The following is a 14376-nucleotide window of genomic DNA, read 5'->3' as shown; positions in this document are numbered from 1 at the left end:
TTGAAATATTTTTATGTGTCACTGCTGGATTAATTTAGTCTTCCTTAAGTTACTAAAAACATTTTTTTCTGTGTTTATTTCAGCGTGAATTCAAGTTAGATTTGGAAATACTTGTCCTGATTTCTGTTATCTTGTGTGCTAATATTTACTGGTCATACAAACGTTTTACAGGTATTAAACACTATAATACGCTCAACAAAAATATAAAGTGAACAACATGCAGCAAAGGGCCACGAGCTGGAGTCAAATCTATGGTCACTGCAGAGGATGAATGTGCCACCAACTGAGCTACCAGTCCACTGATTAAACAGAATCATTCTTGCACGGGTGTCTTGGACTGGTCACAATAAAAAGCCGCTCTAAATAGGCATGACCTGCTCTATTCTGCCTTTGATTGTCTTACCCTGATATTCTTACACAAACCCTAACCAATCACTCCTCATGTCTAAATCAAGCCAACCCAACCAGTGAAGGCAACGAGCACTAGCCACTCATAGGCAGAGTAGCGCAGGTCACCTTGATTTTCACCTCCTGGGAGGAAAACGTGGGATCTGTAGCTCTGGGGCTGCACAATATGGCAAGAAAAATCATATTACGATTATTTTTGACAAATATTGTGATTGTGATATGATTCACAGTTAGCAGAAATGATCATTTTCCCAAAAAGAATGATTAAAGAAAATGATGATGTGACATTTGTTGGAGTCTAAACTTCCTTTATCAAAAAATTGCAGCATCTGTGATTTGAATGTTGCTCTTTGCCATGTTGCGATTTTGATAATATTTTGATTAATTGCGCAGCGTGATGTAGCCCCGTGTGAAATCAGCATCTTTTTTTCAAGATAAAATTGAAAGTTTAGAGGAGCCTTTTACTGTGACCAGTCCAAGACACGCCTGTGAAATAATCATGCGGTTTAATCAGCATCTCTAATCCATCCACCTGTCACCTGTGGATGGATTATCTTGGCAAAAGAGAAGTGCTCGCTGACAGATTTTACACATTTGTTAACAATGCTTGAAAGAAAAATAAACCTTTTGCATGTATTGAAGAAGTCTAATATTTTTTTTTACTTCAACTTGTGAAAAACGAGAGTAGAAAACAAAAATGTTGTGTTTATATTCCGTGTACATTGTTAGTTACACTACACTGTACCAGGGATGGAGGTAGCTAATTACAACAACTCAAACAACTGCAACTGAGTAATATTTTGGGTACGTTTATGAGTATTTCTTCAAGTCTGTAATTGTACTTGTACTATGCATTAGTATGCATTGGTATCAGTATGAAGAATATCATCAGTTTGGAGTAGGCCTATGATTTGAATTGATTACTGATATTACACCAACTGTAAAAAAGTAACTAATACTCAGAGTATTAGTAGGTTATAAGAAGAAGACTTTGTACTTTAAAGTAACAGTCTTAGATCAACGTGTAGTTGAGTAATATTTTCATCAGTAATATTTCAGATTTTCAGCTCTTTCCACCTCTGACTTTGCCCCATTTTTTTCTAGTTTAAATTAGTCCTAAGATTATAAATAAGAGCAAAGACTGCATATGATTCATGAAATGTCACATGAAAATCTTGTGTGCGTTGGAGGCAGTCTGTCATAGTGTGAATCAATGCTAAGTTAATATGAAAGAGCTCCCTGCAAACAATCTACCAGGAAGCTAAACACAAGAACAACCAGGACCAATAATACTTAATAATCAAAATGATTAATGAGGGCCTCAGGAGCACGGCAGATTGATTCCCAAACGGCTGAAATGTCTGAGCAAGTGGATCTACAATTCATTGAGACTTTCATGCAGTCTGAAGAGTCAGTGGCCAGAGAGCTGCCAGCACTGCTGAAGAGCATCCCACTCCAGATGTCAAGCATCAAGGTCAGGCGTGTGGCAGCCCAAATTATATCCGTGCTGGAATTATTCAAGTGAGCCAGAAACGATGACATGTTTTGCACAATGGGTCATCTACAGTCATATCATGCAAATACTGAGCTGACTGTTTTTTCAGTCGCGCTAGGCCGAACAATTTTTAAAAACAGACTTGAAAATAACACCTCTGCTGGAGTATTTTATACTTGTGTGAGTTATGCTACTGTATGTTTACTGTTTCATGACTTTCAAGTTGCAAAATGACCAAAAATGCGCCCCCCCACCTTCGCTAACCTGCAACCCTTCCTCTCCATCCCCTAGTAGCAGAAGGACTGCAGGGGCTGAGTGGCTGTTTAGTTCACCGGTTCTCAACTTTTTTTTTTGTGTTGTGACCTCCCAGAATAATCAGACTGGTGTTTGCGACCCCTGCAAAAAGTTCATATTGCAGAAAGTCAGGGTGATAGTTCCAAAGCTCGGTGGGAGCTCGGGGCTCTCTTGAAAACACCAGTCCTGCCTTTCTGTTAGTTTCATCTTGGATCTATGATATTTACAAAGCTGCGGGGGTACCAAAAGATTTGTTCATGAATCGGTTCACTAGTGGGGAAACAAAACATACCTGGGCCACGTTTCCCAGTTTTGACGTACCTTAGCATCCTGCGAAGGTTTCTAAGGTATACCTGAGCTAAAGAGCCCGTGAGCTTAATGTACATCTTATGATGCACACAGTCCTAAGGAGGCTCTGGAAAACGAGGCCCAGGTTACTTAAAACAACCGTCCTTCTCATCACTGGCACTGTCAGGCTTGACGTGTCAAAAAAAATTCCCGAAAACTCTATTTGTTTTTAATTTAAGTGTTAACTGGACATTTCTGAAATGTATTTATCAAAGTAATTGTTATTCTAGAAACCCCAAAAAATAGTCATTGCTTGCTTTGCCAAGGCAAAAACAGTATAATCAATATCATCTGAACTGATCAATATAACATACAATAGCATTCAAGTAATTACACTGAGAGCAGGTCGCATACATAAAAAAACAGATACTGGCTCACTCCTCTACATGCTACTTTATTTAAATATCTATCATTATTTTATTTACTTATTTTTATTTATTCTGTTCCCCCTTGTCTGTCTTTTGTTTTCTCCCCTTGTCATATTGTTTATAATCAATATTATGAATTTGTTACTGCCAGAATTTCTAATTTTTAATTTGCATTCTTTTTTCGTTTTACTTGCTTAGGATAATACACTGATTGTTACAGCCATCTTGTTGGTGTACATTTTCTGTGTAAAACAAAACAGATTAAATCTAAATTTCTAACTCTAAATTAATTTTAAGATGACCTTTCAATCTTTAATTTATCGCGGGAGGCATACGGCAGACTGCATCATGAAATTTAAGAGATAATTACTGATTCACAGAAAAAAATATCTTATATATCTTCTGTATCATATTTGATGCAGACAGTTTCAACACAATTTTTACGATTTATAAGATAAGGTACAAAATATTAAGTAGCTTTAGGTTGCTTCTGTACAGTAAATATTCATATTGAAACATTAGTAACAATAACTGTTATTCTTAAAGTAACATTCTCAAAATTAGCAGTTTTTTTCCAGCCAAAAACTTGAGTTACTACGTGAAGGCAGCCATATTGGATTTTGCACTTGGGAAAGTATTGATCATATTGATGTTGTAGACGTCTCAGACACTCATGAATCAAGTATGACACTAACACTGTTATAGAGCCACAGTGTTCATTGTTACGTCTGTAGCCACAAACATAAAAAGGATATGTGTTTGTGTGTTTCTATTTTCCACCCGCACATAAATTTTGTTCTTAGTTTGGTTTATTTTAGTTCCTGCTGTAACAGTAACTTGACATAAATCATGAAAAGCATTTGTTATTCATGCAAACATTTCTTCTACCGTGACACCTGCTGGGCTCGGTGTAAATGCGAGGTAGGGGGTAAACTTACCAGGCATGTGCACCATCCTGCAGTTGCACACCCGCAGGACCTCGTTGGTCTCGCAGAGCAGACGACAGGCGCTGATGCTGTACGTGTCGTATCCTGGGAACTTCTCTTTGCTGGTGGAGCGGCAGTTCCCCCAGGGCTGGGGCAGGTAGGTCAGCTAAGCACACAGAGATTTATTAGACCCCAGTCCGAACCACCAGGGGCGAGCAGTTGCAGCGAGAACAGTAATCTGCTGAGGGTGGGGGGTTGGGGTGGGGTGGGTGTGTGAGGAGGGGGTAGAGCGGGGAATCTGTGATGAAGAAGACCTACCCTCTGCTCCTGACATGAAACAAAGGTCTGGAATCCCGGAGAGACGCCGAAACCCAGCTGGTGGATGTAGGGAGGCTCGTCCTGACTGTGGATCTGAACTCGGATGCCGGCCTCCAGGGACGTCTCATCTTCAGGATGAAACGGAGCAGGAGCGCGGAGCGTTGTGTAAAGGGAGAGTACAAGGGAATTTCAGATGGCTGCCTCATCTGACAGCTTGGACTCAGTTTGACGCTAACTACAAAACATATTTCTGTCAAGTCTGAAAAATAAGCCAGTAGGGATTAATATTATGTGACACAGCCTCGCTCATTCTTGAGAACTGGGCCAGAACTGCATTTTGAGGGAGGTTAGATTTTTACTCTTCAGTTATGCTGGGAAAATAAAATTTAAAAGGTCAAACCCTTCACTGTTAAACCTTGTAACAGATCAGCCTCCTAGTGATTAAAGTTTTTATTAAATCTGATGTCAACTCTGTCAAATAGAAAACCTGAACAAGGTAACGTCTTATGGAGTTGACAAAATGGTAAATTTTTCATTTCACAGCATAGTCATAGTAAGTGGACATTTTATTTATTAAAGTTGCAAAGAGTTCTCCTAATGCTAATCAAAATATATATTTTTAAATCATAATTCTTATTGCTGGAGTGCTTTAGAGTTGACATGTTATGATTGAGACACATCTGATAGGAATATTATTTAATGATGTTGTCAATAAACAGAAAGTTTACCACTGTTTGAGCAGTATTCACATTTATTTTAAACCAGGAAGTGAGACAGGGGTCCTTAGGGTCTAGCTAATCATTTTCATGCCTGATTAAATCATGTTTTTGTAAAAATCTGATGAATGTGGTTGAGACACAGCTAATAGTTATATTCTTTAATGAACTTTTCAAACAATAGAAAACTTGCAGATGCTTGAGCAACGTTTCCGCCGTTTTTGAACCAGGAGGTGAGACAGAGGTACCAGGGTGAAAAATGTTTGTGAGGCGCCCTCTGCATCAGTGCCCGGTCACACATGGGTGAGTTCAGAGGACTCGCCGCAAATGAGCATCCTGTCTTCACAACTTTGGAGGACTTTGAGGGGGCGGAGCCACAGCCTCAACCAGTAACTAAGACGTTCACCTCCACAGGTAATGGCCACGCCCACTCCCAGAACTTCCTGCTTGTTAAGCCTGTTGCTTTGAGGGCAGGGTAATAACTGAAAGTGACTTAGATGTGCATTTCAGTATCTTGTGGTTGAGACACATCTGACTGAGTGAATTTGTGGAAAAGTAGAAAACTGCTTGAGTGCTTGAGCATTTTTTTTTTTAAACCAGGAAGTGAGTCAGGGGTCCTCAGGGTATGGCTGAACCCTTTTATGCCTGATTAAATCATGTTTTCGCAAAAACCTGATGAAGTCAATGGAAATCTGGGACACAATTTTATAAAACTCCATTTCAAAACAAAGATGATTATTATTATTTTACACCTATGTAGTCAGTAGGTATTGATAAAGGCTTTAATACATTTTTAATCGTTTGAAGTTGTCCGTTCTTGTCTGGGACATGGATGTTTCCTGTTTTTCTGATTGTTTAGAAATTAAATATATATATTATAATATATTTCATATATATGAATCCTTAATAGATACATTTTCCCCAAAAAAATGGAATTAGAGTGTTGATATAAGTCATTTTTAAAGTGCTTTTTGTAGGACATGATGTGTCCCAATTCTCAGGAACAGGTAAACTACGGTGCACAAATCTGTGGTGTGTTTTGTTCAGGAATTTCCCTTTACAAATCACATTTTCCAGGTTGCACGAAATCAATCATAAAAAAGCATTATTTACTGAACATGACCCAGAGAAATTGATTCAGGTTATTTTATATATATATATATATATATATATATATATATATATATATATATATATAAATATATATATAAAACAGGTATCTCCTGCTGTAGCATAGGACGGGATTATATTGGACAAATAGTTTTGAGGCTTACTTGTCTCTCTCCAGATGGGCAGATACTCATCCTGCTGGATATCCAACATGATCTCCAGCCCATTTCCCATTCCGCCCTGCTTGGTTTTCCTGGATGTGGTCTTGTTACCATTAAAAGTGTAGCATTTCCCATATCTGGTGTAAACCTGGAAGAGAATAGATGCCTATCATGACCATCACCATAAACATGACAGTCCACACGCGGGCCGTGACAAGATCATGCTAGTGGTGCATCGAAATGAAGTCAGAGATATGGAGCAAAATAAATAAATAAATAAGCCGAGCATCTGTTTGGGCAAGTTACTGAATATTACCCACAAACCTCTGGATGCAGTCTGCTGGCTCAGTCCCTCATGGACTTTGATAAGCTGTATTTGAATGAATTCCCAACACTCTCCACACAAACCCTGCACAATGCCGCTCCGTGGTACTACCATCCCACTGAAATATCAAATGGCATAAAAGATTCTTTAATCTTCCTTCAAAAGAAAACAAAAGACAATAAGAGAGAGGCCGCTTTGAATGAGCTATCACGTCACCACCTATCAGAGGAGCTGTCTCTGTGGGGGACGCGTCATCTCTTTGTTTATGCTTCTCATCTTTAAACTGCTGCACTGCAGAAAATATCCATCTTACAAGTCACTTATCTCCTGTGAGTTTTAAAGGGACAATGCGTGATCTACATGCAAACAAAAGGAAACAGTAGGGCCGAGACTACAGTCGAAAGCACAGGATGAAAACCCGCCACCACTCCGAAAATGACTGATGGCTATTTTAACGAACAGAATAAAACGACATGTTTTTATCCTGATTTAGGGTTGATCACATCAGTGATATATTGTGAAAATAGCTCCACAAAATGATTATTTTTAGTTATTCAATTGACCAAACCCCTCCCCTGTACAGTTATAGTTCAATCAGAATTTACAATTTACAATTTCATTTAGCAGACGCTTCTATCCAAAGCGATCTGAGAGCTGCTACAACACAAGCAAGGTTCGAGTCAGGAGAGAACAACAGAAAACAGAAAGTGCAAAAAAAAGCAAAGTTTGAGCATGATAGGACGTAGGTACATAGAGTGTATAGGATGCATCATATTTTTAATATTTATTTTTATGTATATAAAATATTTTGCAGTCTGTGAAGCACAAAGGTGTTCATGAAGACCTGAGTCTAAAATCTTAAAAACTTAAAGACTGAGAGGGACACAAATCTGTGCACAAACGTAACAGATTTGAGCAGGATTAAGATCAATTATTAACAGTTCTGTCACGCTCTTTATTGTTTTTAGAGAAGTTTACACTCCAGCAACCTCAGCCAACTTTACATTTTAGCGTTATATTTGCCAAACACAGTGGTTAGTCCCTAATGTAAAAGCCTTTTAATAACAGTCATGTCAGAACGAATCTTACACTTTTCATCATCATACTGAAACTACTTGGACCAAGTAGCTCTAACCTGCAATACAAGAACTATTCTTTATTTACACGTCCTCTACGTGGATTAACTGGTGAGGACATTTTACCTTGGGCATGTTAGTCTTGTAGTCTTGGCCTCTTTACCCATCAAGTGCATATTTAAAGCCATTTTTACTTTAAAACAAGTTAATAATGGAAATATCAAAAAACGCCAAGACACCGACTGCAACCTTAGAGCTGGAAAAATCTCCAACACTTTTCATTTTGAAGGACAGATTTGACCGTTGCAGGCTGGAAATGAAAAGCTTTGTTGCTTATGAAATGGGGTGACCGTTTGTCCCCGTTTTTCAGGGACAGTCAGGGACAGTTTCGGTGGCTTGTCCTCGGCTGGAACTGTCCCCAGAAAATGAAGAGTGAGGGAGATAGAGCAGGAAAGGTATATATATGATTACAGAGCCTGCCAATTTATTACTCCAATCAATGCTTTTAAGATAAAATTCTAAAAATGAGTTAAATAACAAGATTCTAACCAGTATTTTGGTAGTATATTATTTAGTAGTGTGAAGGAGAGGACAGTGGGACTGAAAACGATGATGTATCATCATTCAGCCTGCAGCATAGTTTATTGAGTACAACAGTTACTATGGTCACAATACGTGTAACTGGAAGTGTCTGCTTTTTATTATTTCATAGAAAACATGAATATACTAATGATATATTGACTGCAAAACTGGAAATGTCCCTAGTTTTCATTGCAGAAGAAGATGCCTAAAAAAAAGAGACTGCAAAAGAAAAAAAAGGTCACAAAATTTTCCTAAGTCGTAGCTGATTTTAAGGAAAACAGGCTTTTGAGGATAAAATGTTGATGAACTCAAACAGCTCCAGGCTCTGAGTGCAGCTTTCTCCTGTAAACGACACACATTTACAACACATTATAATACATCTTTTCCACCGTGCAAAAACATTGTAAACTACTGGATTCGTTTTGTCCAAACATCAAATGAAAGAGGACGGCGATGAAAGCATTAAAGCCGAGGAAATCGCTTGGCAGGAGAGGTCAACCGACAGGCCGCCGGAGAAATGACAGTGAAATAACAATCGAGCTGAATAGACAGCAGACATATTATTAAAGAGACACGGTGACGGTCCGAGCGTTCTCCAAAACATCCACGTCTGTGTGCTGACTTTGATATCAGCCTGATCCGCCTAATGAGTGCTCTGATGTCTAAATAAGGGACACTGGTGGAACAGCACAAGCTCTCATTTGCAGACCACAGGGTGTTTTCACATCTGAGATGGTTGAACAGCAAATCAAAGCCTCGGCGGTGGGGTTCAGTCAAGTATTTCCCTGGAACAGTGGGCAATTTCACAATATCCACAACAGTGATTAGAGCAAAGAAATGAGTACCGTTTACAAAAGGTCGGTGTTTAGAAGGACAGCTGCACTTTATGCAATAATAGAGCGTGAGGCTTTTGATCTGTGTGTGTGTGTGTGTGTGTGTGTGTGTGTGTGTGTGTGTGTGTGTGTGTGTGTGTGTGTGTGTGTGCATGTTTTTGGATGTGTTACAAATGGCGACCTTCAAAGTGAGTCTTACTCGAGGATTTAGAGGTACGGCCGACACAATTAGAGATCTCACTCGAGGCTCTGATGTGGCACAAAGGGGTCTCCGTGGTGAAAATTTGCACAGTTAGCTCTAATAGCCACTTAAAGGGACAGTTCACCCCAAAATCAAAATTACATGTTTTCCCTCTCACCTGCAGTGCTGTTTGTCCATCTGGATAGTTTGAGCTGCAGATTTTTGGAGGTTTTGGCTGTAAGGATGTCTGGTTTCTCTCCAATATAATGGGACTAAATGGTACTTGTCTTATAGTGATCAAAAATTTTGAGACAAATCAAAATTTCAAGGCACAATTTCAGGACGTATTGCATGAGATTTTTGAGTTTAGAGCCCAACTCAAACTCATAAGTATTGAAATAACCATAAATAAAGAAGATGCTGATATATTCAATCAAAGGGGACAATTTGTGTTGCAGCAAGCGTAAAAATTCATATAAAAACACAGACAATATAACACAGAAACACACAGCAGATGACAGTAATCTGCGCACAGGTGGCTTCCCTCTACGTCCAGATGATCACAGGTCTTTCAAGCTCCACAGGAGCAGATTAATGAATCCACAGGGCGTGTAATGATGTAGTGTGTATTCAAATATTGACCTGATCCTAACAACATAAACATCATAAACCTGTAATCTTCAGTTGAGATGATTTACTTTTCTTGTATAGATTAACTTGAGTCGTTTTAGAAAAACATTGGATTTCAAAAATTGGTCACACTGAGCTTTCAACCTGAATTCTCATCATTTGTTTACCTGAAAATTAAATGGTTCGGACTGAAAATGTATACATTATTTAATTTCACTTTTTGTATCGAAATACAGTTTTTGTTTTGTTTTTTTGTTTCTAAAACCCAAAGACTCGACTCTATCTGGGGGAGAAATATAAATTATCAACAAAGATTAATAATTGGGTAAACTTCTTCAAAACTTAAAAAACTAAGTTTGGCTCAAAACTCAAAAATCTTTAGTTACCTTGAAATTACCAACTTTTTCATTTTTACAGTGTTCATGTATAGGAGATATTTTGTTTTTAGTAGAAAATAAAGTAGTTCTGGTAGATTCTTACATCAAACTGCTCACAACGAGGTCTGAAGATTATCTTGAGTGATCGGTTCGAGTTTTCTAGAAAGAGACGCTGCTGTTGAATTTTTCAAGTCAATTAATCATTACAGCTTATTTTATTTTGGTGCTTTGAGCAACGCAAGCCAAGTTCCAGTAACACTTAGTTACTGTAGTTATATATTACAGCAATAATATAATTACAGAGACATGTAGTTACTGTAGGTAGATGTTAAAGTAACTAAATGTGTGATATATAATTACAGTTGCACTTAGTTACTGTATATTACAGAAATGTAATTATATGTTACAGTTACTAAATATTACAGTAACTAAATACAGTTAAGCGAAAAAAAGTTATGGTACTGTACATTTGGATTACAGTAACTTACTGGCAACAGTTTTGTGTTACTGAAAAACCTTTTAAAAAGTCTAACAGTGTAAACAAAATGATTTTTAATATTATCTCTACTACTGATTTCTCCAAAACTCAAAGAATCACAACAAAACAATCTAAACTGATAAACAGCACAACAAGCCAGAGGAAAAATATGAAGTTTTGATTTTAGAGCGAACCCGTTCGGATTTTATTTTGTAAATTGCAGCATCTTTTCAGCGAGCGCGATTAGAAAATGGGACGTTGCAAATAGGGGGTGGGGGCTCGGGCAGAGGGGGCTGAAGTATTCAAGTGTGACTTTTGACTGACATGTGCTATTAGGTTGAAATGGTTTAATCTCTTATTTGGCTGGTGCGGAGCAGCTGAGGAGGTAAGCCGCACTTATCATTGATCCTCCCCCCGCTCATTGACACACTTAAGCCTCGGCAGGGAGACTTTATCTGATGGAGCAGGCAACAGAGGCAAAGGAGGATTTCACTTTAGAAATGCTCAAAACACCCCGACCAAGTGCCTGGGTTCCGCTCTAAAACTTTGGGCTCTGGAGGACGCCGGCGCGCTCACAAATGATGTCCCCAGAGAGTACGGCGAAGTTTTCCCATCATCTCACCCAGGAAATGGTTGTTGGCAAAGCTTCCACTGGTTTATTTCTCTGCCTCTGAACCCCCCCCCACTCCTCTCTCTCTGCATCTGCAACTTGATTGATGGAGCATTTTTCTCTTGTTACATCTCGCACCAGATTTAGAAAAGGTAACAGGGCTGACTTGGGCAATTCCCAAGCGGGAACTTGGCACTGCTGTTGACAAGCTGAGACAGAGCAGCAGCATGGCAGTAACAAACCAAATGAAAGGAGGTTTTGTGCTCCTCTCAGGAGCTCAACTTGTTTACAGAGCTAATTATTGCAGCACCTAATGCAGCATTGTTCACTTTGTTGTCACTCGGAGGTCTATCATTGCATTTGACAGACTTTTAGATGAAAATGGATCAAAATGTGTTTCAGGTGTGTTTTATTCTGTGAGTCAGGTCTGAAAACAGACTCTTTCATTAAGCTGAAAGTCTTATTACACTCAATACCAACTTAATATAATATTTTCTGCATTTACATAATATTATTATTCTCTTTCTTCATATTGTAATTCTGCTATTCAGGGATGATTACCTGCTGGGCAAAGATGGCAAATAACCTCCCATCACCAGACTAATTCACAGATGTGTTTTAGTCGGTTCATTTTTGATTTCCATCAGGGCAGAGTTACTCACTGAATACAAATCAGATACAACATTTTTAAATTAGTAATGTAATCCACTGGATTACAATGCAGCCACAAAAATTTCCACATTTTTCTTTTATATATATACATCTTAAAACATTTTCATTGCACATGTTGTTGCAAGCGTGGCGCGTTTTTGTGGAGCAGTTGTCTAAGAAACCCTACATGTCAGATGTGTTTTTATTATTGTTTGTTCTGTGTTTGTTGCTGTTTTTTGTTTTGTTTGTTTCCTATTTCTTGCTTTTTGTACTGTATTGTTTTCAGGGGTGGAAGTAACTAATTACAAATACTCAAAATACTGAAATTCAGTAGTTTTTTTTGTGTACTTGTGCTTTTATGAGGAGCTTTTCAAGTACTTAAGTATAAATTACAAACTGTAATCTACTTAGTTACTTTTAAAATCATAGTTGAGTACTGAGCACAAATTGAATTGATCTCCAAACCTTTAATTTGCGTTTTAGTAGCCAATCAGGTGATCTGATCGCAAACGGACCAATGAAAACTGGAATATGGACGGAAAACAAAGCCAAACACTGTGGATGTTCATGATTAATCATTAATTAATTAATTGCTGTTACAAATTTAACCAATGAAAAATGTATTCATGGATATTTAATCAATAGATGTGGCACCAATTTGCACCGAGCCGTTTGTTGAATAAAGACAATTAAACTTCGACTTAACATGAAGAAAAAAAACCCAGAAAAATATTGAAAATTATGAAAAGAACATTATTGGTTCAATTATTATTGCTCCCTAGTCTGGAGAGGTGACTGTGACATCTGCAGTTAAAAGTAACTAATACTCTTTTATTATCATTTATTTATTTTCATATTCATTTCTGGTCATTATTTATTCAAGTAATCCTTGACAATGTAACTATAATCTAATCATATAATTTTCAAATGTAATCTGGGCTGATAATAGTTATAATCAGATGTATGTAGTGTAATGAACACTTGGTTCACTTTCAGATATGGATACAAAATTCCTCAATTCAAAGAACACAGAACAACAAAATGTGTTTCTGAAAACATCTGAAGCAGAAAACAGACAAAGTAACACAAACTTGATTGATTTTTGATCAGCACTGCACAGTTTGACAGTTTTATCCGAGGTTCATGACCCTTTGCGCTGCGCTCAAAACGTGTGACTTTTCAGATCTGGACTGTCACTGAATCAACCTGCCCCACGTTAAACAAACTGTCGCAATAAGACAAGAGCCGGGACAAGTGGGAATCTGTCCGAACAGGAGCGTGGTCAGACGAATCTGCCAGAGCAAATGAAACATGAGCTCGTATTTTGTCTTGTTCCCGGGCTGATGGCTACTGGCAACTGGCCTGGGCCCCCTAAAACTCAAAGGCCCTTGGTTCACTGTGCAGCCATTAATTTGAATAATTGCTAATTTGTGTGGTAATAGTGCATGCAGTATGCACCATGCACTATAAACTGGAGATGAGAAAGGCCTTGGAGGGCTATAATAAGTATTCTTACTTTATATTAATAATGGACCGCATGAATGTGAAAGGAGTCGCTTGGTTGCAGAATCCTAAAACCAAAGCAGCTAAATGGAGCTCAGCCATCAATAATTTTATTTGTGATTTTTTTTTTTTTTTTTTCTGTCATGACATGTCAGAGTGTTTTCTTTGGAAAAAGGCCTGTTGTTTTGGTTCAATGGCCTCCAACTGCACTGTTTTGGCTCAGTCTCACCACTCTCACAGCGGCTGCAGCAGGCAGGAAAAAAAGAAGAAAACACTTTCAAAATCACCACTCGAGGGTCTGAGGATAGAGGGTGTTGTACACTGTACAGCGGAGGTTCTCATTTTTTCCTTTGCCAAGGACCTCTCACTACACAGAAAATATACCAGCGACCCCTCAAGTACGTCCACTGGATTACTGGTTTCCACAGTTAATGGGTGATGCATTGCATGACTGGCGGGAGGAAGATTTTTTTTATATATATGTATGTATGTATTTATTAAGAGATATAGATTGCTGGATTGGTACTGGAAGTATCCTATGAGCTATTTTAGATTTAAACATTAAGTATGACACCTTGAACTGTGAAGCCTTTCGCAAAACACTAATAATTTTATATCATGATTTACATGAATGAATCTGAGAACTTTTTAAGGACCCCTGGCAGAATGCCCTGGATCCCTGAGGGTGCCCCAATCCCTATTTGAGAACCACTGTTGTACAGATTGTAAAGCTCCATGAGGCAAATGGTGATTTGTGATATTTTAACAAAAACGTGGTCCACTGCAAACTACCTGAAAAAAATACGCGCCGGTTCATATTGTGGAACATTTTGCAGCTAAAAAGCAAAAGCCAGATAAAAAGACCAAAACAAACATGAAGCTAAATGAATGCTAATGTTGCCGTATCTTTTATGCTAACAGGTTCACCACAATAACTTTATAAAGTGATAATATTTTGTTGTTGTTGTTGTTTACAGCTGATTTTT

At 38.2% G+C, this 14376-nt stretch overlaps 1 protein-coding gene across 1 annotated transcript in view; it reads right to left on the bottom strand.

Annotated features, from left to right (window-relative positions):
- Nucleotides 1-14376, bottom strand: part of asic4a (acid-sensing (proton-gated) ion channel family member 4a) — a 134088-nt gene that overhangs the window by 18998 nt on the left and 100714 nt on the right. Inside the window, exons 2-4 of the mRNA XM_084725427.1 lie at nt 6148-6292; nt 4158-4285; nt 3852-4005 (exon numbers count right to left, since the gene is read on the bottom strand). Coding sequence (XP_084581553.1) covers nt 3852-4005; nt 4158-4285; nt 6148-6292 — 427 coding nt within the window. The remainder of the gene's footprint in view (nt 1-3851; nt 4006-4157; nt 4286-6147; nt 6293-14376) is intronic.

The sequence above is a fragment of the Lutjanus erythropterus genome, chromosome 8, assembly GCF_056507025.1.
Source record: "Lutjanus erythropterus isolate fLutEry1 chromosome 8, fLutEry1.hap2, whole genome shotgun sequence".
NCBI classification, from domain to species: domain Eukaryota; kingdom Metazoa; phylum Chordata; class Actinopteri; order Lutjaniformes; family Lutjanidae; genus Lutjanus; species Lutjanus erythropterus.
Note: the sequence above shows the minus strand (reverse complement) of the source record. Positions and strands in the feature narration are given on the sequence as shown.